Source organism: Coenobita brevimanus, chromosome 44 (assembly GCF_032717465.1).
Source record: "Coenobita brevimanus isolate Jiangsu-jjx chromosome 44, ASM3271746v2, whole genome shotgun sequence".
In the NCBI taxonomy this organism is placed as follows: Eukaryota; Metazoa; Arthropoda; class Malacostraca; order Decapoda; family Coenobitidae; genus Coenobita; species Coenobita brevimanus.
The window spans coordinates 49,811,217-49,837,708 of NC_136997.1; the positions used below are offsets into that span (position 1 = coordinate 49,811,217).

At 39.8% G+C, this 26,492-nt stretch overlaps 1 protein-coding gene across 1 annotated transcript; it reads left to right on the forward strand.

Moving 5' to 3' along the window:
• Positions 1 to 1,514: 1,514 nt before the first annotated feature.
• LOC145398195 (adipocyte plasma membrane-associated protein Hemomucin-like) lies at positions 1,515 to 25,850 on the forward strand. Its single transcript, XM_080271151.1, has 8 exons — positions 1,515 to 1,632; positions 3,913 to 4,042; positions 5,358 to 5,575; positions 8,146 to 8,262; positions 10,870 to 11,038; positions 11,496 to 11,630; positions 13,995 to 14,268; positions 21,971 to 25,850. Exons 2-8 carry the CDS (start codon positions 3,918 to 3,920, stop codon positions 22,397 to 22,399), a joined length of 1,467 nt encoding a protein of 488 aa, XP_080127277.1. The 5' UTR covers positions 1,515 to 1,632; positions 3,913 to 3,917; the 3' UTR covers positions 22,400 to 25,850.
• Positions 25,851 to 26,492: the final 642 nt, after the last annotated feature.

A 26,492-nucleotide genomic window follows, 5' to 3' on the forward strand; every position in this document is an offset into this window, starting at 1 on the left:
AGGTTGCGAGAGAGACACCAAAAAAGACCTGAATTGGGAGGCTGCCAGAGATCTAACAGCGTGGTGAACCGCAATTAAGTGACCAAGGCCGACGCTTGCAATTGTGCTGGAGCTTATATAAACAGTACAATAAGATATGAAACAGCATGACCCACCGCAGAAATACCGACATTGCATCTTTCATTGGTTTGTGAACAGGAACAGTTTATTGTATCTAATTTCTATTTAACTCCTTTTACTCTGACTTGGCCTAAAACTCCAAATGTCGATAACTGAATTATTGCAAAAGATGAACACAAGAATTTGGTGTTCCATCCATCCATCATCCAATCCTACGTTGTCCCATGAGAAGCGTAAGAGCCCGGGGCTAGGCAAGTTGGTCCTGACATTTTAAGATGCCACTCATCTCTCTATGGCATTACGTGAGCAACAAACCCCAACCACTCTTTGGATATAAACCTTCACCGGTTCAATCCGATTGGGGCGCCGTAATTACCTACGATACTAAACCACCAGGTGTCAAAATTTGGTTATATAGTTACACCCAGCGTAGTAAATGGTTTCCTGGTGTACAGGAAACCATTTGGCTTGTCACTTAATGTAGAGTCACCCACAGGCAGAAGGAAAAGGAAAGAATAAAGGAAAGAATGACAGAAGAGGGAGTGCAAAGTCACCCGTAGGTAGAAAGACGAGAAAAGAATGAAGGAAAGAAAGACAGAAGAGGATGGAGGGAAAGAAGAATGGAGAAGAGGAATGGGCAGACACCCGAGAGCAGCACTACATCGAGTGAGTATGGTGCTATACATGTGTGTGTGTAAAACGCTTCCTACAACCTTCGACATCAACACACATAGGAAAAAAAAAAAATGGTGAAAAGAAACGCACCAAAACAGATATTCCATAAAGTAAATCCGACCCGATATAAGCTGGGGGTAAGTATGGCCTCTGATCTCATGTAACCTGTAGGCGAGACAGAAGGAAAGATGCCGGGGGGACTGGGTGAGTTGTGCTTAATATCTTAAAGTATCTCATATCTCGTGTAATTTTTAGTGTGCGCCGTTCGAAGTCTGCCTTTGGTTAGCTAGTTCTGCTCTATTCCGTAGTATGGACCATATTCTTTGCTGAAAACTTAATATACGTAGGCCTATACTCAACGCAATAGTTTAGTAACTAGGAGTATAAATGAAAGGGTTAGATGCGGAATGAAGCAGTACTGTGAGTTAATGGCATGAATTTGTAGTCAGTCAATCTATATCAAGGTAGCCATGTCAAATCTAGCGGAAGTGGCGAATTTCAAGGACTCAGTTGGCAACCCTTGAAATCTGTCGCTAGGCATTTGTGATGGTGAGAAGTGTTTGTATATTTTTTCTTCTTCGCTATTATAATTACATATATAAGGCATTGTCATACTGCCAGACTAATTATAACCTCACATACGTAGTTTGTGGAGCAGTTTTCTTTACTTCACTGCTGAAGCCTGCCGGTAAAGGAATGAAAATAGGATTAATTGCCATGGTAACCGGTGGCTACTTGGACTGCATGTTGATTATCAATTTTATGATAACGTAGTTGCAGCTTGTCACGGGGTCACTGCGCAGTAAGGATTGATCGTTATAGTTTGTGGTTTTCGAGGTATGTTAATTATTTTGAAGTTGGCCTGGTTGTAGTTGTAGCTCTAAGTGTATCTGGAAATGGTTCCTGAACGTGTCCCTCCTTCAGTCCACCGTTTTTTGGAGGGTTAGTGAAGGAATTGAAGGATATTTGGTAAATTTTTGCAAGTAAACCAAACCAGCACCAACAAATACATGCATATGACATGACCTCCAAGTAAATTTTCAGTATTATTGTGCCTTCGAACAACACCTCCAATTTCTGTGGCATGTTAGGTTAGATAATTTTTGATTTGGTTAATTTAATTTTGTTTATATGTGATTTTAGGTCAAGACAAAATTAAGTTTTTCTCATGGTGCTTGTTGCTTTGGAGGAGTTTTCAGCTTCCTTCCACCAGGGAGTTGGTAGCTTCTCTAGTTCATAATTACCGTATTGAACCCCTCATTTTCTCTGATCTTCAAAGCCCTCCCCACTTTGGTAGGGTTTTAAGATTGTTGGTGGATGAAAATAATGTCTGAGAAACTACTGATTTCTGGTAGAGATGGCGGTCAGATTCGTATGAAACACAACAAAGACCATCGGAAAAATATAATTTGGTCTTGCCAAGAGGTGTTATCCGAAATGGGAAATTTAAGAAAGTTTCTTAATGAACAACCTGTCTGAATTAACCTGTTTCCAAGATTGTAATGGAACAAAGGTAGTGCTTTGCAAAGGGTTGGTAAAAAAAAAAAAAAAAAAAAATTACCTGACATTTGTAAAACCAGACAGGCTGCAGCTCCTCCTTACAGGTATATATCAGTCTCATCTTGTGAAGGCATCATTCTTGCTCTGGTATGGGAGAACTTGGGTTATTACAGTGAGGTTGGATGAGGAGGAAATGGACAGTGAGAGTGCTATCACAAGTAAAGATGGAAGCATTGAGGATGAAGGGCTTGAAAGGGTACAGCAGGGAAGAAAGGTTGCTGGTTCCTTGAAAGCAGTGATGAGAAACAGGGAAGTGAGCATGGAAGTGAAAAAGTTACTACATGACGGTATTGTGATACCAACTCTAACGTATGGAAGTGAAGCTTGGACCTTGTTGGAAGGACACAAGTCAAGATTGAGAGCAGTGGAAATGAGTTATTTAAGAGGAGCCTGTGCAGTCACATGGAGAGACAGGCTGACGAATGAGGATATAAAGGAGCGTTGTGGTGTGGATGTGGATGTGATAGGAAGCATTATGAGGAACACACTGAGGTGGTTTGGCCATGTGGAGAGGATGGAGGGTGAGAGACTGATGAGGAGAGTGTATGTGAGTGAGGTGGAGGGTGGGAGAGGGAGGGGGAGGCCGAGGATGAGATGGAGGGATGGAGTGGAGAGGTATATGAGAGAGGGGGGTATGAGTTGGGAGCAGGGCAGTGAAATGGCAGGGGACAGGGCAACGTGGAGCCGATTTGTTTGTGGCCACCCTGTATGAGATTGAGGCATCTGGCAATAGATAGATAGATAGAATATATTGCACAATGCTAACTCAGCTTTCTTCTCTGACATTTCTTCTGCAAATTAAAACTAAGCAAGATATTGATAGGTTTTTACTGTGGTGTTATGGCTTTGTAAACATTTAGCCCAGCCTGATTTATTCTTTTTCCCTAATGGTGAAGATACAAAAATGAATGAATTTAAGCCATTTTAGGCATTAATCTACCCAAATGCCACTTATCATAACCTAGATCCATGTTATTTGGGTCCAACCTAGAACAAATTCCATTGTTATTCTCAGTCATTGACAGAGTCTTCACTGATTTCAGATTTGTAAACATGAGACAGACTCACTTCCCTCCCTTTGATTGTCCGAGTCAGGACCATAATGCACCAACCTAAAGAAAAAAATACGTCCTATGACCGTAGTGCACCGAGGAGAGAGAGAGAGAGAAAAAAAGCACATCACCTGAACTGGACGAAAAATAAATAGACTGCCAGGATAGGCACACACTAACGACCCCACAATATCTTGCTTATTTTTAATTTGCGGAAGAAACATTACAAATAAAGTTTACTTAGAACTATGCAGCATACTCTCTCTCTCTCTCTCTATATATATATACTTAAAACAATGGTTGGAGGGATGCCTTCACGTGATGACATCATTATAACCAGGTAGTGTAAGTTGCCCATGGTTCTCTCTGTTCCCCCAAAGGAGGATAGTGGACTGTAGAAGAGCAGCTTTAGCCTGCAGCCCCCCAGGTTCATTTCCAGAGGAACCTGAGGCACAACAACAATAGTGAGGAAAGCCTATTAAAATCTGGTGTCCATCAATTTCAGAGGCAATGTTTGTGTTGTGGTGGCTACTGAGGCGGGTGGTGAGGCTGACGGTGGATTTGATTATTGTGCTGCTGGTGTTTACGCTCCTGCCTGGCATCCCACCCCATGTACCCGTCACTAAATTTGAAGAGTAAGTTGTGTGCAAAGTCTAGTATACAATATCAAGTTTATTAATTGGTTACTATTTCAGCCCAAACATCATTCCTGTTTTATTGTTTTTTATCACTGATTTTATGGAGCACTGAGCTGGCTTCCAACCCCATATGCCCATCATTTTTGAAGTGTGAGTTATGTCTATCTGGCTATCTATAGCCTGACGCCCTAATCCCGCAAAGGGTGGCCGCAGACAAAACGCCTCCAAGTCACTCTGTCACCCACCATTTGACTACCCTCCCCCCAACTCACCCTCCCCTCCCTCATATACCTCTCAACTCCATCCCCCCACCTCATCCTTGGTCTACCCCTCCCTCTCCCTCCCTCCACCTCACCCTGGGGGTAGGGGGGTTTCAAGAATCCTCCCGCAGTATCCCTGCTTGTCGTACGAGGTGACTAAAAGGGTTGGTGGTGGGTTAGTGCCCCACCCCGTAAAAAGAACTAACTAAAAAAGCGAATAAAGCGCCTCGGACCCGGTGAGTTATGTGCCAGGTTTATATTTCAGGTTTATAGATGGTTTTCCATTTAAGTCTAAAGACTTTTTTTTCTTTTTTTTTCTATTTACCGATGATTTTATGTAGCATGGTGTAGACTTTGACTTGGCATTCTGCTCGTTGTGTTCATCATTATGTTTGAAGAGTGAGGGGTGTGTAAGTGTTACCATTTCAGGATTATACACTTTTATCTCCTTTCAGGCTAAAGATGTCATTCGTCTATAGTGGTTCCTCCATATTTGCACCTTTGCTGTTTATGGTTTCAGATATAAGCTGCCTTAGAAATGCATTAACTTAACATAACATTACCCAAGTACTTGAATGCACTCACATTCTCCATATCCTTACCATCCAACCTCACTGCACACTCTGTGACTTCATACCTCTCACACACCATAACTTTACTTATGTTTACATTAACGTTCAGATTCCTCTTCCTACACACTGTCCCAAATTCATTCACCAAACCTTGCAACTCCCATTCATCTTCACTCAACAATACTGTATCATCAGCAAACAGCAACAATAGATGAACGTTATAATTTGGTGTTTTTCATGAAGAAGTGCTATGGAAAGGTTATAGAGCTTTAGCACTTTCTTGTTCTGCCATTGAACTGTGTGAAATAAACTACAAAGGACCAAAATCTGGGCCAAGTTAAGGTAGAAATGATATAGTGGGAGTGTTTTTATGACATATCTGTGGGTCTTGTGGAGGATTGGTACAGTAAAGCCTTGGATTGAACTTGTGTCCCATTAAACTTAAGGTTGCTTCTTGAACTACACTTCCTCCCTCCACAGACTTCCACCACCCCTGCCTTTAGAGGGAGCACTGGCCAAGAACAACATACTTGACACTGCAGAGAGGGTTTTGGATGGTAACATTGTAGGGCCTGAGTCCATTGCGTCCCGTGACCCGGAGGAAATATTTGTGAGCCTCCATGGTGGGAAGATTCTACGCATTTGGGGCCCAAGTTTTGACCATTACAAAGTTGCAGCTTCCATTGGCCCTGGATGTGGTGAGATGTTTTCATAGTTTTTCCAGTTAACTTCTTGAATCAATGACATTTTTTATGATGTTCTTGCTTTTTTTATTTATTTATTTATTTTTTTAAAGACTGAGGAGATGCTTTGCTTCTTTGCTGTCTCCAGATTTTTTTTTTCTGGAAGATGGGTGATGATGTTTTAAAGTATGGAGTACATGTAGCTTTGATTAATCCACTCACTAACAGGGCTTCTTCCTAAATTGTAAAAATCTGGAGGTGGCAAATAGAAAATCAAAAAATGTCATTGGATTGAAAGGGGTTGATATTATACTGTAGTTTATTGTCTTCATTCTTAACCATTATAATCATGTTTTTATTGTAGTTCTTAACCCATATAATCAGGCTTTTAAAATTTTTGCTCAGAACCCATATAATTGGATTTTTTTTTTTTCTATCCTGGTGCTTTTGGTAAGCTCAGGGAGAATGTTTTGAACTTTATGAGTTAAATATAGCTTTCAAAAGCCCCTTCATCACAAAATGTCGCCCCTAAGATGACTAAATTTGTTTGAATTTACCGAGAATAAGCAAATGGAATATATATGTTACCTGATTCTGTTTTACAAGAGCAGAGTTAAGGCCTTCAGCCACAACCAGTTTAAGTCAAGGATAACTTAGAACTCCATTTGAGAGAGAGAGAGAGAGAGAGAGAGAGAGAGAGAGAGATCTGGAAAGTTCTGTTTAGCTTATAAAAAACATCTGTAGGTTGAAGTTGGAGGTTAGAACAGTCTCAGTTATTGGTGACCTCTTCAGCCTGAAAACATTTTGTATTTTTTTTTCATCCTTTTAGTGCAAATACCAAATAATTTCATTCAGCTAAGGAAAAGCCAAAAGTGTTGAGACAGTTAAGTATGACACTGTTTTTTGAGTAAGTTGGTGGGACATTGAGATATACAGTTCAGTTTAAGCAGTTCTCATTGTAAGTTGTGCTCTTCTACCCTGACCTCTCTGGCCAAGCAGACTCACGGACCACAAACAAGCGGCTGCCTTCTTATGGCAGACAGCACCTCACTAGGGCTGGAACAGGGTCCTTCCACATGGTGAGATGCAGGGAAATGGAGGAGACATAGTCCCCAAGAGGATGAGCTATGTATAGGCTAGCTAGTAGTCTCAGTCTGGACTTTGACTACTTGGTAAATGTGGTTGAGTTTCCTACCTAGGAGTGTTACCCCGCTTTTCCAAAGTGCTGGATCCTGTCCTGGTATGATAGTGTCCATAATGGTGTATGGGTGTGAAATATTGATGTGGCACATATGAAAATCAAGAGTAAGAGCAATGGAAATGCAACTGTTAACACTTTCCCGGGCCAGCCTTGCACAACTTCTCTGCTCCATATCCTGGCGGGGGTTGAGTTTCCAACTTTTTGAAGCTGTGTTGCCTGTGTTCACCAAATTGTTGTGCCATGTATTTGAACCATAAAAAATTGCTCCAACAAATGATGCACTGCCACTTCATCGGCCTGGAATCAGGTGGCCGACAAATGACGCGTCAGTGTGTCATCGGCCCAGAATATTGTTAAATAATGTGTGTGGATTGCATACCTTGGAGATAAGAAACATGTAGGTTCATGAAGGGTGTGGAGTAAGGAAATTTATTGATAAAAAGTAAGAAATGAGTTTGTCTAGATGATCTGGTCGGACAACTAAGGGTATGTGTGAGTTTGAAGGTGTGAGGAGGCATATTAGGGCAAGAAGTTGGTGGATGGATACAGTACGGTAAGTGAGTGTACAATATAAGAAATTGAGGGAGGCTAGGGAACTGACAGGCAAACAAGTTGGTTGAGTGAATTCAGTTATGTACAGAGGCAAGCGAGACTGGTGTTTGGCACCCCATTTTAATTTGATAGTAAATGGATAGGCTATCTGATGAGAATTGTGAGCCATGTTTATATAGAAAAGAAAACAAATGTGTGAAAAAGGTAGGCCTGTGAGACACAGCCAGTATTCTGGGGTCTTGAATAAGTGAATGAATGTTTTACCGATTTCACTGAGCATGCTTGTGATGTTCCTCCCTCTTGTACTTTCTTTTCCCTGGATTTCTGGACCTCACTTCACTCCATTATTAGGTTGGAAAAAAGAGGTCAGGATGATGTTTATTGTTATGGTATAAGCCAAGAAGGATTATTATGATGATGATATGATAAGAATAATGGTGATAAGAGTACAAAACAATGAATGCTTTATTGATCATGGTGTAATGGTATTCATGCATCATTTTAACATTATGTTTACAGTACTAGTTGTGAAAATAAAATGGGTGATGGTGATGGAGATGATAGCAGTGATGGTAATGACATTGATGAGTATTATGATGGTGGTGGTGATGGTGGTGATGATGTCGAGGATGATAATGAATGGAGTTGGTGATGGTAATGATGACATGCATGATGAGTATGGTGGTGATGTTGAGGATGTTGAGAATGGTGATAATTGTGATAGTGTTGAGGATGATAATGATGGGGATAGTCGTCATGGTAATAATGATGTTGATAATGATGACAATAATGCTGATGATTACTAATGATGTTCATATGGTGACCCACCCAGATGCCCCATGGAAAGAAGAGGTGTGTGGTCGGCCTCTAGGGCTGCGGTTCTCTCCGGATGGCAAGCTGTTGGTGGCTGATGCATACCTTGGCCTTTTCTCTCTTGATGTGGACACTGGTGAGTTAAAGGAATTGTACTCTACTTCTTTCATATTAACTTCGTCCAGATTTTTGTCCCATGCTTCTTTCACATTAACTTGGCCCCAGTTTTTGTCCTATGCATCTTTTCGCATTAACTTGGCCGAGATTTTCATCCTGTACTTCCTCCAAATTAACTTGGTCCAGATTACTGTCCTTGTGCAATTTATTTTACGTAGCTCAGATGCACAAAAAGACAGTGGGTACGCTATACTAAGGCTCTGTTTCCTTGCCTTAGTACCTGTTGTGACTAGCATCGTATTTCAGTGTTAATATATTCATATAAGTCAGCATTCAAAGTGGAGGGATGACAGTTTTAGGCATGCTGCCCTAGGGTGGGAAAGGAGATGGGGATGATGATGATGATGACAGGGTAAAAAGAATGTGCATTTGTTTTAGCCTGACAAAGATCCCTAACCCCTTTCAGCTCAGTTGATTGCCAGCTGAAGTCAACTAAGAGTTGATTTGTAGTAAGTGAGTTTCATTCCTACTGCATAACAGTGACTTAGAGAATTTCATGCAGCCACAGCTTAGTATTTCAGTTGTGTAATGGCTGAGTTATGTCACATGAATACAAGCTGACTATACTAGCCAGAGGATGTCATTTCTAGTTTATTCATGATGCTGCCAGATAAGTTTGCCAAGCATAGAGTGTCCTGGTAATAGTGGTGTTCATGAAGGCTGTTTACAAGTTAGTACATAAACAGCATTCCACTAGAAGTTCACCTGGTGGTATCTTGTGTGTAGTGGCAACAGGTATAATTATTCCTCTGTACAAAGGAAGAGGGAGGAAGAAGAAGTGTGTGGTAATCATAGGGGAATTTGTCTTCTTAGTGTTACAGGAAAAGTATGTGGTAGGATACCTGGTACTTACTGACAGAGGGAAATAGCAGAGAAAATAGTTGGAGAAGAAGAGGGAGGTTTCAGGATGGGGAGCGGTTGTCTAGATTAGATATTGATCCAAAGGCATTTAGTGAAAACATTTCATGAGGAGGGAAGGAAGTTGTATGCTGCCTTCATGGATTTGGAGAAAGCATATGACAGAGTGGATAGACAAGGAATGTCGAAAATATTAAAAATACATGGAGTAAATGGGGAGCTGTTGAATGCTATAAAGATTATTTATGAGGGCACTAGTGCTACAGCGCATTTGGATGGTGAACTGATTGAATTTTTCTGTCAGAACGTTGGATTGAAACAGAGATGCGTCATATCTCCAAGCTAGTTCAATTTGTACGTGAATGGAGTCAAGGCAATGGATGTTGGAGTGACCCTAATGAAAGAGGGCAGTGTTTGAGGACATCCTGTTGATGTTGGAGCGACCCTAATGAAAGAGGGCAGCGTTTGGGGACATCCTGTTCTGTTATTTGTAGATGATACTGTATTATTAAGTGAAGACGAAGGGGAACTGTAAGGCTTGGTGATGGAGTTTAGGAGAGTATGTAAGAAACAGAAACTAAAGGTGAATGTAGGGAAGAGAAAAGTTGTGGTCTTGTAGAAGAATGAAGTCACTGAAAGCACATTGAGGCTGGATAGTGAGGAAATGGAAATTGTGAGTGCATTAAAATATTTGGGTAGTGAGATGGGTATGAATGGAAGTTTGGAAGGTGAAGTGCTTGAAAGGGTACAGCAGGAAAGAAAGGTTGCTGGTTCATTAAAAGCAGTGATAAGAAACAGGGAAGTGAGTGTGGAAGTAAAAAAAGATGCTGCATGACAGTATTGTGATTCCCACTTTAAACATATGGAAGCGAAGCTTGGACCTTGTTGGAAGGGCACAAGTCACAAGTGAGAGTAGTGGAATTGAGTTATTTGAGGGAAGCATGTGGATTTACATGGAGAGACAGACTGACAAATGAGGAAGTGAAGGAGCGTTGTGGTGTGGATGTGTATGTGATAGAAAGTGTTAGGAGAAACACACTGAGATGGTTTGGCCATATGGAGAGAATGGAGAGTGAGGGACTAATGAGGGGAGTGGATGTGAGTGAGGTGGAAGGGGAAAGAGGGAGGGGGAGGCTAAGGATGAGATGGAGGGATGGAGTAGAGAGATATATAAAAGAGGGGGATGTAAGTTGGGGGGAGGACAGTGAAATGGCAGAGAACAGGGCGACATGGAGGCAACTTGTTTGTGGCCACCTCTTACAGGATTAGGCATCTGGCTGTTGATAAATAGATAGATAGATTATCAAATACATCAGGACTGTAGGGGCACTGGACTAGGTTGTTCACTCTAGACATTTTGTTTTACAGATTAAGTGGTTTTAAGGAGTACTACATGTTGGAGGAATAGGAGGAAGTGTTACAGGTGCAGCATGCAATGCTGTTTGTGTCTTTTATGATGCTGTGTATCTTTGCTACTTGAGAGGGATGCCATCATATGATAGCACTAACATAATCAGGCAGCTTCTCTGTTCTGGGTATACAAACATCCATCACCTCCCTCTCAATCTCCTGAAAGTGGGATTGTGGACTGCAGAAGGGTGGCATTTGCCTTCAGTCCAACAGATTCATGTTCAAATGAGTTAGATGATAACAGCAGCAATGAAGTACAGATTAAGCATTAATGAGCTAAATAATACGGTACTTCCAGGAGAGAAGGAGTCACTATTTGATGTCCATGAGGAGATAGAAGGTTTCGCCCCCAAAATTCCCGATGACCTTGACGTTGACTCTGAAGGTTATATTTATTGGTCCGATGCTTCCTACCATGAGGGCCTCTACAAGTCCCTAATTGAATTTCTGGGCAGCCCAAGTGGAAGGTAAGTTGGAAGGATGTTTGAGGTGGGTTATTGCTGTAAAAATGCTTACCTACTCATTTCATCTGCAGGGCTATGTAACACCTCAGTCTGAACATTACAGTATAGTACAAGGCCTCCCTTTTGATATCCACCCATTGGAGGTTTTCTTTTAAAATAAGAGCTGAGAGAGTTCACCTATCTAGGCATAGATCAGGACATTACTCAGCCCTTCTCAGTTAGCAGCATAGGGTGGGACTGATGGAATCACAGATGATGTGCCCAGCTTGTAGAACAGCCCCACATAATATAACCCACATAATAGAGCATTTCATAGGACATGTCACACTAAGTGTAGGGAGCCTGTGGGACAATCTGATAGGGGCAGTTGCTTACCTGTGGTCATTGAGTCTCCTGGGTTAGGTAGACTGAGGTTGAACAACAGTAACAACATGATCAGTGAAATTAATATCTTCCACAGGCTCATCAGATTTGATCCCCGCACCAAGACAAACACCGTGCTTGTGAAGGATTTACATTTTGCCAATGGTGTCCAGCTCTCTCCAGATCACAGTGCAGTGCTTGTGTGTGAGACCCTCAAAAACAGAGTACACAGGTATGGTATGTCAACACAATATGCTATATTTAACATGCTGTCACTTACAGCACCATGTTTTTTACTAGAAGCTGTTTTATAACAGTGGAATATTTTTCACTTAACATGCCATTGTTCATTATTAAGTTGTCATGATATGCAAGGAAGGGTTAGGGCTGCAACATTTGACACTACCGGTAACTTTCATCTCGCAGTATCACTTGTATCTTAAAACTGCATATGAACTGTAAGCTAATACATACACATACAGCTCGTCAAATGAGACACATTTTGTTATTTACCTGCAGCCTTGAATGTGATTTTTTAATGCTTTACAAGACAAATTTTCTTTCAGGAAATAAACCTGACAAAGCGATTTCCACCTAGTTCAGTATTTTTAGAAACTTATCTACGGGTCTAAGTGAGGAATTAATGTATATTTGTATCTATCCTGCTATCTATTGCAGGACTCACTGATTCCTGAGAGGGGAGCTGCAGACATATCGCCTTCATGGCACCCTGTCCTCAGCCATGAGGCTGCCTTCCCTCCAGCTCACACCACCCTCATTCATATACCTCTCCACTCCAACTGTCCACTTCCTCTGTGGTTCCCCCTTCCTCCCCTCCATCCTTCTTCCATCTCATTCACATACACTGTCTTAGTGTCATTCATATAATATTTCCTCTGTTTAAATGTTTATCTCATCCATCCATCCATCCATCTTGTTGGTATTGTTTTTATGCCTGTACAGTGTTTGTGAGGAGGAAAGATCAGTGATAGTCCAAATTTAGTTAAAAGGGTTGAGTCCTAATCTTTTTTCTTTTCATGGATTTACTTTTTATGACAGTCGTGCATTTAAAATTGATAGTAATATAGTGATAAGGATTTTTAATCATTAACACTTGCAGCTTCATCAGTAATATCAAATTCATACAAAGGAATGTTTCATTAACCCTTCGTTAGTCCTGTGGGGTATTCAAACGTGGTTAGTCCAGTGGGGTGTTACAACACCCCAATACAAAGATACATGTAGTGTTACTAACATGTAAAATATTTTCATACTGCCGCCTCAGCATATCTCTGCAGTCACTAATGAAAATACTGAATCCCCTATAGGTGATGTTTATTAATTTATAATAAATACAATGAATTATAATATCAGTAAGAAAATATCAGATTGACTCATCTCATTTGTCAGGTAAACACACACAGGAAAATACATTTTGTGATTTTTAAAATTAGTATAATGATAAACAATATGCAAGAAGAAGATAAAAAACCAATCTGTATCACAATATGATCTAAATGGTTAGTTTGATGGGGTGACTGAACACTCCAGGGGGGGGGCAGAAAGTGCCCCTCTCTCTCACTACAGCAGAGGCAGGACTAAACCAATCCACATGCTCCCTCCCCTCACTGAATCAGGAGAGTACTGGAACGAAGAGAAATACTTGAATGACCTGCTAGGAAATGTGAGCTTGTAAAAAAAATTTAGAGTGCCAAAACACCCCACCTGACTAATGAAGGGTTAACACAGTTTATGGATTGCCAGCAAAGTTTCATCATTAATATCAAATTGATACATTGTTACAATATTCCTGATTATCACAGCCATTCTCATACCTCATATTTTCACTGTTTTTGTTTTTTTCCCCACCCTTATTCTCACATTCTTGCATTTATAAGAGATAGTAATTGTCAACCCCCAATCTGTTCATTATTGTTTCCAGTTTTTTCACATTCTTGTATACGTCATATTTTCATCCGTTTTTTTTTCACCCTCATTCCCACACAGTTGGATTAAAAAGAAATTGTAGGCATCAAACCTCCAACTTCTCTGTCTCTCATATCCAGTTTATATTCCCCCCTTTTCATCCCACACATTTGTACACAGTTTCCACCCTCTTTCTCCTACGTTTTTACTAAGGTTAAATATCAAAGCCACCAAGTGTTTCCACCTTTGTTTCCTTGTTGTATTTGTTAGAATTCTTTGCCTCTCACCCATCACATCTTCATATTCTCATCCATCCTTATTTCTTAATTAATTTTTGAATTGATACCATACCCATTAAACCTTTGTGACCTTTTGTATCCTTAAAACATTGGCACCATATTGTGTTTCAAAATGTTTGAATGCTTTCACCCATATCCCTCACATTTTCACACACATACTCCCACTCATAGTCGTACATTAATATCTGCATTAATATCATGGGCATCAAACTTTCTCACCCCTTTCCACAGTTATACCTGTTTTCTGCTTTATTAAAAAATCTTAAGCATTGACCCTGCTAATTTTTTCCCACCATTATACTACACCTACATTTTTGCATTATTAAACTCTCATAGCCACCAAGCCTTTCACACCTTTTGCATCCTTGAAGACACTGGTTGCGTGGGCCTCAGGCTGGACAGACGGAGATCTTTGTGGATAAACTGCCAGGGTTGCCAGACAACATACGCTCCAACGGTAAGGGAGGCTACTATATCTCCCTTGTCTCTGTATTCTCCGAGAGCAACAGGAAAGTCAATGAAATCTTGGGGAAGCTGCCGCTTGTTCGGAAACTGATCCTCCGGCTCATGTATGTTACTCGTGTACTCCTGGAGGCTGTTGCGAGCTTTGACTCATCTCGCTTCATTGAGAAGATGGCTTACAAGGTGAGTACTTTGATTTCTTTATGTAAAGACGTGCAAGGTGGGTATTTAGAACAGTATTGCTTTCTTTGATGACTGATTATTAAAATGGAATGCAGAAGTGTAAGCAATCCCCAGTTTTTTTGTGGGTATTTATGGAATACCTATTTTTGTTAGATGAAATCAGCCTGTATCCCACAGAAACAGTACAGAAAGATGGCATTTTTCTGTCTAGCAGTTGCCAGACACCTTAATCTCCTAAGAGGTGACCACAGACAAATTCCCCCCACATCTTCCCATCCTCCACCATTTGGCTACCCTTCCTTAAGCCCGTAACTGTCTCTCCTCTCCTCTCCATTCGTCCATCTTATCCTTGGTCCCCCCTCCTCCTCCCCTGCTCCACCTCACTCACATACAGTCACATGTTTTATCATCATCCAGTGCTTCAGAAATTATTGGTGTAATTTGGAGGCTTGTCCACACCCTTGTACTCTTAGTTTTAATAATTTGGTTTTGATTACAGTATTATTCAGGTATTTGGGTGGCAGTGATAGTAATTGTAGCTTCAGGTTCATCTGATATGTAAACTAGGTGGATTAGGGGCTGCAGTAGCCCTCCTCTGGCAATTCAGTATTCTCCTTTCAGGTGTATAAAGGGCATCTAGTGACAATTGTATAACTGAGGAGAGGGGTCACTTGGTTATATTTCGGTGCCACCAAGTGAAGACCCTCTAACACCTAGAATATTTGAGTGGCTGGGCACATTTAAAACTAAACTGAGGAGTTAAAGCACAAGAAAACTCTTATTTCAGACTTTTAAAAAACTGAGGACATGGTGTAGGTTATTTAGTAGCTTGAGGATATAAAGTACAAAAAACACTGATTTTAGAACACAAAAAAAAAATTATAGTGCATCATTAACAACATAGTGTGTTATGGTTATCATGAGAATTTATAGGTTTAAGCATAAATGTGTAGTCTCTCATGCAGTGGATGCACCAGCGGGGCAATTGCGTCAAGGTTGTATGGTGTAATTCTAACTACGATATTAATGCATGTAATGGCGATAAGAATTGTTGTGAACATTTCATCCACTGAAAGCAACTAGTTAATGTGTTTTGTCCACATATGGGTAAATTCAAGTACTAACCAATAAGATGGTGTGGACTTCCTTGGTCCAAGCGCATAGTTGAATATGGTGATTATATTCTAGTGCATTGTCCAGGTAGAGGCTGTGGCAAAGGTTATCATTATATAGATGTGTTACAACTTGATTGAGCCAGAAAACATTGCATGAGATGTTTGCTTTTCAGAAATGAACTCCTGTGGGAGATTTTTGCAGATGATTTTGTATTGATGGCAGAGAATGAAAGGGAGGCAGAGGAAAGATTTAGGAAGTGGAGAGATGGTATTGGGCACAAGAGCTTGAGCGCAAATGCAGATAAAACAAAGGTATTGGTACATAGGGTTGGTGGCAGTACTGTCAAAGAAGAAAGTGGCTATGTGTGATTTAATTGCCACAGGGGTGTGGGAAGTAATTCCATCTTTTGGAGTGTTTGTGATAAGTGGGTGCATATGAGATGTAGTGGTGTTAGAGGTAGACTGCGAGATACTGCTGATTTCATGTGTGTGTGGTGTGTCGGGGAGAGCATGTGGAGATTGTCAGGTGTGAATGGATTGATTCTGCTGGTGAGTCTTTTGAGTGTGTGGAAGAGTTTTGTTACTTTGGAGACTTGTTATGTGCTGGAGGTGTGGCTGAAGCTAGCTCTGTGGCCAGATGGAGGAGTGGTTGGAAGAAATTCAGGGAGCTGTTGCTTCTTTTGACATTGAGAGGGCTCTCCCGCCCTCCGTGCTAAGGGATCTTCGTATGCGGCATGTGTTAGGAGTGTAATGCTGTATGGTAGTGAGACATGGGCAATAAAGGAAGAGGATATTTGCAGGTTCGAATGTACAGATGTGTCAACGATTAGGTGGACATGCAGTGCAGCCTTGAATGCAAGGCCTGGAGGGGCTAGGTTGGCAATGGAAGAGTTAAGAGGAAGGCTGGGACTGGAGTGTTTTGGTTTTTTGACCTTAAAGAATTAAAACCAGTCATCTGAAAAAAATTTAAAAATCTGTAGCCATTGGGAAGTTCAACTCTGGAACTGTCTCCCTCTGTCTGTATTTCCTGCTTCCTATGATCTCCAGTCTTTCAAACGCAGTGTGTCCAGGCATCTCGAAATGATCGGACCTTGAATTTGGCTCTCTCTTGTATTTTGCTTTTCTCTTGGAAGGAACAGTTTTGTGGGCTCATTGCCTTTGGTTCCTTCTTCCTCACATAAAAAAAAAAGAAAGAAATAAAAGGTGGTTTTGGCATCTAATTTTCCTGCCACTCCATAGAAAACATCAGCTTTACTAATACCAGTTTCATTATATAGGTTCCTTAACAGAAAGCATGGCATACTTTTTTTGTGTGTGTGTGCATGTATACCACATTGTTAATTCTGTTTTTATTTCTTTACAGTAGATCATTCAGCATGTGTATGTATGTTTGTGTGTGTGTGCCATTAACCAGACTAATTCCATTTTTTTCCCCAAGAACAAATCATTCAGTGTGTGTGTATGTATCATTAACCTGACTGATGCCCTTTTTATTTCTTTGCAACAGATTTTTCACTTGCAGCCAGTTACTGAAATGAATCAAAAATTCACCCGTCACTCAATTATTGTGGAAGTGGATGGGGAAGGGAAAATTCTGGGTTCTCTCCAGGGTGACTCGGGAAAGCTGTTGTCTATATCGGAAACCCAGCGTGTCGGGCGGTACATGTTCTTTGGCTCCCCGTACAATAAGTACCTGGGGAAACTCCTGGTTGGGGAACCACTGATTGAAGTGGATGGGAAAGGGGTGAGGATGAAGACTGAGGAGGTGACCATGGGGTTAAGTGAGCAAGAGGAGATTAAGGAGCAAGAGGCAGTTGATGAGAAGGAAAATGTTGTTCATGAAGAAGAAAGAGATGACAAAAGAGCAAAGCATAAGAAGCAAGCAGAAGAAAAAGGAAAACCTGAAGAAAAAGAGGAAGCAAATAGAGATGAGCTGTAAATCACACTGGGAAAACTGGTATATAGAGCAAATCCTGACAAGAAGCAAGTAGAAGCATAACAAGAAGCAAGCAGAAGAAAAAGTAGAAACTGAGGAAAAAGAAGAAACTAAGGAAAAGAGGGATGAACTGTAGATATTAATACACCGGTCTTTTCCAAGTTTTATTTCCCACTCTGTTGGATGAATATTTTGTTGACCTTTTTTGGGTAATTTCCTGTGGTTTTAGATTGTCAGAGTTTATCATTATTTCCTTGTAAGTGGGTATTCTTTTTTATGTGTTGCATTGTGTTAAGCATTAATTTAATCTATTTTTGATGTCATGTTAATACTGTCCTTTTACCATCCATTCAATAAATACAGCACTGTTGGTGCAATACAGCATTACAGATGAAATAGACTAATCTAGTTTGTAAAAATATGAACCATTTAGAGGGCTGTGTCTTATAAGATAAAAATAAACATAATATGTATAGTACACAGGTATCCTTCACTTAGTGATTGTGCCGCATTGTTGAAAAATTGATTGTTTGGTGAATTACCAAGCTTAAAAAGGATACATACGTCCATACTGTACATTAGAACAGTAGAATAAGACTACCTTATTGCCCCGTCAGGATCATAGGGCACAGAGCTAGGTTATTCAGTCCAGACATTTTAGTTGAGGGTGACCAGTACCTTGTTGTGGAGCACTACCAGTATCTTGTGATAAGTACTGTAAAACTAAATTTCATTTGTTCATATGTAAATACTCCAGCGTACTTACATTACATACATCGGCTTTGGTCCCTAATGGCAATTCTCCATGGTGCTTAGTCTCTAGCAGCCTCTCTCTTCACTCCTTAAACCCAGAGGTCAGAGGCTGTGACCTCATCCCAAGTCTGTTTTGGTCTGCCTCTTGGAACTCCAACCCCATCATTTGCACACCTCACTCTCCGCACCCAGTTGCCATTCTCCATCCTTCTAAAGTTAGTTTGTTCATTAATAGAGGATTCATCATGTCTTCTTGCATTGGCATTGGTCACTTAATGGCAGCTCTCTACAGTGCTTAATCTCTAGCAGGCTCTATATTCAGTCCTTTATCCCAGAGGTCATACTCTGTGACCTTGTCCCAGTCTTTCTTGATCTGCCACTTTTAACTCAACCCTCAACATTCATAAATCTTACCCTTCAACACCCAGTTGCTGTCCTCCATCCTCTCCATATGCCCAGACCATCACCAGATTGAAAGTGTTAACAATATTATATGAAGCTTAAAGGAAAAAAGTCAGGGTTGTAAGAAAATATCAAATTAATTTTTTTTTTTGCAACACATCTTCCGCATGCACTTTGTTACTGAGTTGAATCTATGTGTATGAATTTAGCTGTAGGATTCGTGGGGTTAATTTCCTTTAATGGTATTTATTTGCTGCAGGTCCTCCACTCACACCCTGTTACAGTAGTAAATATAACCCGTTGCTTGTTAACTTATTGTGTAGCCACAATAAGAAAGCTTTGCCATAATTATTTATGGTATTGATTGTCTTTGTAAGCATGGGTACATTTTACATTTGTTTCAATAAATGACCAGCTGTATGCTTAACTGTAACCATATTCCTTTCAGATAATGAGAGGGACCACAGCTATATTTCTGTAAAATTTATAGCTTTACAGCTTTTTTGGTTTTCTCTAAAACGTGTTATAAAGAAAGCACTGAGCAGATTTGAATTTGGTACTTTCCACTAGTCTAAATGGTAAAATATTCAGCCAAAATTCTCAGCAAACTTTATCAAGATTTTTAACAAAATGGCTGTATCTCTGATGGTTTCTGAGATATTTCAGTTTCAGATATACAGTTTTTGCAGCAAAAATGAGTACAGTAATACCTCGATATACAATACCCCTAGATGCGATACCCAGTTTAACGACGGGGGTGGAAATACCTCCATACCCTGCTTAACGATGGCCAAACCCCAGTTTAACGATGGGTTTTGATTTTTTTTACTGATTTTGATGATGATAGACAAATTGTGTGTTTAGGTTGACTTATAAACTGTTTTTAGACTTAGATTAATGTGTTTTAGTCATAGGTGGGGTGAACATTGTCATTTTGGGGTACAGTTTACTAAGCTTGATTTTTTCCAGACTTACGTTTGACGATTTTCAGATTTTATTTGTTAGTTTTAATGAGTTATTTGCAGGTGTTAGACTTAGGTTAGCTTTCTTGGCAGCTGTTAGGCCATTTAGAATGGCTTTAAACTTGTTTTTGGGATTATTTGGGTGGGTTTTGAGCTTGGTTTAGGGGGAAGCCCAGGGCTGGTAAATGCTCCACATTACATGTTAAAAGTACCCCAATATACAATACCCTGCCTAACGATGGGGTTTTACCTAACCAATTACGTCATTAAACAGGGGTATGCCTGTATATGACCTTCAAAAATAGGTCAAGGTCATTTATACTTAGCACAAGTACTTAGGTTACCCTAGGGTACCTTCATGTATAAATCAAGATCAAAGAAAAAAAAAAAAAAAAAACACAGTAAAACATCTCTATACTTGACTAATTGGGGCCCAAGCCAGTCTGAAAAAAGCAAAATTCTGATAAAAGCGACATCTGGACTTCCCCCTGTTAACCCAGACCTATTCCGATATATCAGACATTAGTCCGGTTCGCACCAACGGTTTTTAAACTTTTTTCACTACCTTTGCAGTACTGTACTGTATTATACATTCAGAACAGTAATCAACTGGTATACTGTAATATACTGTATATAATAATACTGTACTGTACGTTGATAAAATGTGTCTTTTATTTACCTTATTATGGTGAACATGGCTGAAGTGCTCAGGCAGTCTGGATTGCATCTGCCTTCATCGGACTTTTTCTGATGTATGGTACACTAGAGTCGCGATTTAAGACAAAAAGAAACAATGATCTAACAATAATACAGGCATTTAATTTCTCCCACGATTACATAATAGCATGGTAATTTCACCCATTTGCGCAAGAGAAACTCTGTGGGAAGCAGATGCATTTAGGTAATGGATTTCCAGACGACTGCTTTTGTTTACAACTCTTGTGTTATGCTTTTGTTGGTCGTTGATTGGCTTCCTCGACTGGACCTGACCCACGTGGCCCATGTCCCATACCACCTGCGACTGCCTGCCTCGGTGTTGTATCGTCGCTGTGATGAGAAGCGTTTGATTGCCTATTTCCTTGCTCCTCATTTCCTCGCAGAACTCTGAACACGTGGTTCCAAACTAACTTCATTTATGCCTAAACTCCCTGAAAGTGGTATGACCACAAGAAGAGCATTTATTCCAAAGGAAAGTGTAAAATTGTTGGACGAAGTTGTGTGTGGTGTGGGAGCTTATATGCAAACAGACAAAATGAGTTGGGCGTGTTCACAATGTGGATAGTTTCTTTGTTGGAAAAAAAATAAGTTAATGATGAAGGAGCAGTAAAATTCATGTTTTTGCCTTAAGTGCAACAAATGCGAAAGAAAAAAGAACTAACTTTGTGCCTGACCTTTGTTACGAACTCTCAGTCTTTGGTAGAGAAAATTCGGCTCTTACGGCATGTGAAGACACTACGTGTTGATGTAACTAAGTAAGATCATTATGTGATTTCAGTTCTTGTGATTTACTGTATACTGCAGTGTCATACAAATTACAGTATACTGCTTGGCTGGTTTGTTTATTATTCATGATTACTGCATTCATGTGTATTTGAGAAGTGAGAAGTACGCAATCACTCCATGCTGACGACTTCAGTATAGTGTTTTTTCCTTTATTGTTGATGACTAATGACTTTCAAAAATAGTTTCACACTTTTTTTCTTTTTTAAATGAGTGCACTGAAAGTGGTTCTTGGCGAAATATGCGTGATTCTGGGCAGCCATTATTCACATGTGGAGATTCCTTGAAAGAAAGCATGGCATCATTTTTATCTATGGACGTGTGATTCACCTGGTTAATTCAGGTAGCGTAGCCACTGGAGGGGGAAGCGTGGTGGGGCATATACCCCCCATAAAACCCATAAATCACTGATCATCCTTCCCTTGCTCAACCCACAATTTAGTGATCTCGTACTGCAAACAAGTTTTTAGTCAACTGCAATGTGTTTAGAAAACTTAAGCCATCTGAAGGCATACAGAAGAATAGGATAAATAAATTTACATTCATATGATGTAGACTACTTAATTGTAGCATTTACATACTATTGTAAAATTTTCTCCAGTGCACACTGATAAATTTTTGCAACTTACCTGGTAATTGTCTTGGTGACTGTTGAAAACTTGGGAATTCAATAATTGTTACGTAATGATGATTTTGCAACATACAGTACATGGTATTTTTTTCACATTAATAAAATATGCCTTGCAGTATATCTGTATCTAATTTTTCATCACAATACAATATTTGGATATTTTTGAACCTCAAAGGATTTCGTCGTTACTGTGATACCAGTCACAGTGATAACGGCTTTTATTGTCAGGTGGTGTAATAATTTTGAAAAGTTTTGTGTGGTATATTGGTGAGTAATACTAGCAGTGTAGTTATATTTATTATACACACTATGCATCACACTGCCCCCCCCTCCCCCATGCCCCCTCATGGCCACACAGCTACTTGTGCCAGTGGTTAATTTCCTCTTTATTTCTTTACAACAGATCCTTGGATTAGACCCAGTTATAACAGTGAATCTAGGCTCCTCGAACCAGTCTGTTGTGGTTGAAGTTGACGGGGACGGGAAAATTCTGGGGTCTCTCCAGGGTCACTCGGGAAGACTGTTGTCAATATCAGAGACCCAGCGTGTCGGGCGGTACATGTTCTTTGGTTCCCCCTTCAGCAAGTACCTGGGGAGGCTCCTGGTCGGGGAACCACTGATTGAGGTAGAAGGGAAGGGGGTGAGGATGAAGACTGAGGAGGAGGTGACCATGGGATTAAGTGAGCAAGATAAGGAGAGAGAGGCAGTTGAAGAGAAAGAAGAGATTGTCCATGGAGAAGATGACAGAAGAGCAAAGCATGAGGAGGAACAAGCAGAAGAAAAAGGAAAACTTAAAGAAAAAGAAACTAAGGAAAAGAGGGACGAGCTGTAAATCACATTGGAAAACCTAGTGTCAGAGAGAGGCAGTTGAAAGGAAGGAAGAAATTGGTAATGGAAAATAAAAAGATGGCAAAAAAACAAAGAATATCAAGAAGCAAGCGGAAGAAAGAAAGAAACTAAAGAAAAAGAGAAAACTAAGAGGGCTGAACTTAAATCATATTTGGAAAACTGGTGTGGATATTAGAAACTCGACGTAATGGATGGTACTGTACTTATTCTTTGACTTCCCTCCCATCTAGTACTTCAGATAGCTCCTTACTGGGGAACCACTAATTAAGGTGGATGGGAAGGGAGTGAGGATGAAGGCTGAAGGATGACCATGACGAACGAGAGAATGAAGAACCTGATGTAAAGAAAACATCCTGAGAGACTGGAAAAATTGAATATCAAGAAATTAAGTGAAGAAGGAAGAACTGAAGTCTCACCCACCAAAGAAAATAATGATATTATCAGTGGAGAAGAAAAAGATCAGCAAGCAGAAGGAGAGAGGGATGAGCTGTCTCCCTCTGTCTGTATTTCCTACTGCCCATGATCTCCAGTCTTTCAGACACAGTGTGTCCAGACATCTTGAAATGAATGGATCTTATATTTGGCTCCTTGTATCTTGTTTTTGTTTTTTTCTTGGAGCAAACAATCTTGCAGGCTCCTGGCCTTTGGTTTCTTCTTCCTTCCAATTAAAAAAAAAAAAAAAAAAGTATTCTTCCAGTTTTAACCTGTAAAAATTTACAAGTATTCTCCCAATTTTAATGTGTAAAAATTTACAAGTATTCTCCCAGTTCCAGTTCACACACTGTTGGATGGGTGTTTTGTTGATTTTTGTGTTAAGATCGGTGTTTTGGTGATTTTTGTGTTAGGATTGGTGGTTTGGTGATTTTTGTGTTTATTTTTCTCTGGTTTTACTTGAGCAAGGGTTATCATTGTCTTATTGTCAATAGTTTATTTTTTCCCTGTGTAATGTATTAATATAATTATTTCTGGTATGTTTATAGTGTCCCTATACTCTTGTACAGTATCGGCTATTACATTATTCCATTGTACTCATGCAGCAAAAATACTCCTGGTACAGTAGAGTAGTACTGACAAAGTAGATAACTTTAGTGATAATTAAATAAAGGACATGGTTTACAGTTATTAGTTGAAAATATAGATATAACTTGTATAGCACACAGGTATCCTCAACTTTTTGCTTGTGATGCATTATTGATAAACTGATTGTTTTGTGAATGACCATACATACTGTAAATGCATCCATCGAGCATTGAAGCTTTTATTTAACTCATTAGGATCATAGAGGCACAGGGCTAGGCTGCCTAGTCCAGACATCGTAGGTAAGAATGGTCAGTAGCATTCCCTAAATCAGTAACAATATGATTTCCATGTGTCTATTGCCAGATGCCTTAATGCATATTGCAGCCAGAGATAGTTTGGACACTGACAAACCATATCCCTCCTTAACTGTCCGAATGATTCCCCTCCACAGCTGTCCGAATCATCCAAAATCTATGTAATTAATTGATTGTTTCCCACAAATTTCACATGAGAGAGTTTAACATTCATTTTTGATGACAGTGTCTTCTACATGCAACACAGATTCACCATAATAATTCATAATTTGCTGCTTTTCATATTTATGGAGGTAGAGCTTACGATGTACACTCAATATATAGCATGGGAGATGCAAAAAACATAAAATCTGACCTGCTTCAAAAAGTATGGCATTTGTAGCTTGGAGGTTCTGTGTGGTTGATGTAAACAAATGGTCATACTTTCACACAAAACCTCGCAGCCTTAGGTTGCATATGTTTCTCTGGAAATGCTTTGTCTGAACCATCCCTCTGTCTGAACTATCACTGCTCTCCCCTACAGTCATGCCTTGGTATGCGACGCGGCTATGTCGTGAAAATTTATCGCAGTGTGATTTATGTATACCGAGGTTAATTTAACATGGGGTCAGTGCATGTATATTGGGGGTGAAGGGCTACAACCAAAAATCTCAAAAAAACCATGCCCTTTTAGGCATGGCCTTGGCACCCTCAGTTGGGCCACGCTTTCAACTAGGGGCAGCATCCTTTGTTCGTTTCATTTTTAAAGTCTCCAGCATTCTTACATGCACTGGCCTTTGTCACCTAATGACAACTCTCTGTGCTGCTTGATCCCTGGCAGCCTCCCTATTCAGTCCTCTATCCCTGAGCACACAGTCTATGATTTCATCCCAGGTCTTTTTCAGTCTGCCACTCTTAACCCTACCCTTACCAAGTCACAGGTTTCAGTTTTTCACAAACAAAAAGTTTCCACTCAGTGTCTTATGCTGCACTATTTGTTGTGCACGTGCATTGTTATATGGCGATAGCTGTGGTGTTTCGATGGTCTTGCATGCGCAAAATGGAACAGAAGGGAGACAGTCACAGCGAATGTAAATAATGGGTGGCCATCTTGGCTCAAATGTCTGACTGTCGGCTTGCACAGGAGGCACCGTGTATGTGCATGATTGTTGTATCCGGCCACCACACTTATTGTATAAATGAATTTTGTCATCGTTTTTGTGAAACTGGGTACAACTTGTAATTCATTGTTCTGTTGATTTACCACATACCAAGCTGATGTATACCCTGTAGGAGACAGCCATAGCATGTATTCAATATGGATAATGGGTGTTAGCAATGAAGTGAGGGGTGGAGGTGTGTTATTTATATGACTGATGGGCCTAAGGGAATGGTCCTCGTTGCATGTTTTTCTTATTGTTATTATATTCTCATTTAATTTCCCTACTTTTTTTTATATAGTCCTTTATTGCTCATTTTTTATTTAGTTCTTTATTGCAGTTGTGTCCACTGTAAATCACAGAAAGATTGCCTTACTAGCTACCTACAAATTTGATATATTGATTTCCCCCAGTTTACAATATTGCTTGTATGAAAAAAGCTGTGATATTTGTATGATATTTGAAACATGTATATTGTATACAAGAAGGGCTTAGGATATTAACATTGTTGTATAGGTTTTTAGCAATGCACATGACAGTTTTGTGTATTGATGAGTGTCATTGAAGTGACTGTGTATCGTCTCAGTTCGTCACTATGTATATGTCAGTTTGTTACTATGTTGTCACAGGATGATGTCAGAGAAAGCATTTTTTTTTTTTTTTTTTAAGTTAGTAGTTCCAGGATAATTATGACACCAGTATTTACTGTGACGTATCATCGGATTTTTGTCCTGCTAGGAGACCTTTGTCCGTAATTTATTACCAGTACTGCATCAATGCAAATCATAACTGCTCAGTATATTTATGCAGATGTGTATGGAACATGGATGTATGTACTATGTACTTTGTATATGCATACAGATTTGTAATTATATATATATATATATATATATATACCATGGAGAAGCCATGATTTGTCAGATGTGAGGTTTTAAACTTGACATGCAGTTTGTTATTTTGTGGATGTGTTTGTTTATATTATTGTACTCAAAAAAATAATAATAATGGTAATAATATTCCTTTTTGTCCTGTCATCAGAGCCAGTAGCTGCAGTGTAGCACTTGGTGCTGTGTGTTAAATTAAGGTGACTACACAGAAGAAAACACTTAAACTTGTAAGTGATAGGCACATTAAAAACACAATATGTAACATGGCCAAGTGTGGTCATATTGGAGGGTTGATTTGACTGTTAAAAAAGGAAACACATTCCTACCTAAGCTAGGGTTCACTGAATTTCACAAAACCATGACCTAGTATTCAAGCTTTGAAAATGGCCCAGTTCCCTCAGAGGAAAACATACTGACTATAACTCCTGTATACCCAAGTTATCCTTAGCGGGGTGAGTTTTTTTAGAGTCGCAGGAAGATAATAATATATCATCCTGAATGTCGTTAGATAAAGTACTTGTTACACAAATATCAATACAACAAATTATATTAATTATGCAAAAGGCACAAACCTCAGTTAAAGAAAACAATATAGTAGGCAAATGCAAAAACTCACCGTGTGCAAAAGTAACGATGTGACAAAAAAAAAAAAAAAAGCATTAATGTTCATCTGTCTATAGCCAGATACCATAATCCCATAAGGGGTGGCTATTTGA

Excerpts from the sequence above, each read along its gene's own strand:
- LOC145398195 (XM_080271151.1), top strand. The coding sequence starts at position 3,918 with ATGTTTGTGTTGTGGTGGCTACTGAGGCGGGTGGTGAGGCTGACGGTG. Across the intron at positions 5,576-8,145 it reads TTCCATTGGCCCTGGATGTG|ATGCCCCATGGAAAGAAGAG; the intron begins GTGAGATGTTTT and ends TGACCCACCCAG. Across the intron at positions 11,631-13,994 it reads CTCAAAAACAGAGTACACAG|ACACTGGTTGCGTGGGCCTC; the intron begins GTATGGTATGTC and ends GCATCCTTGAAG.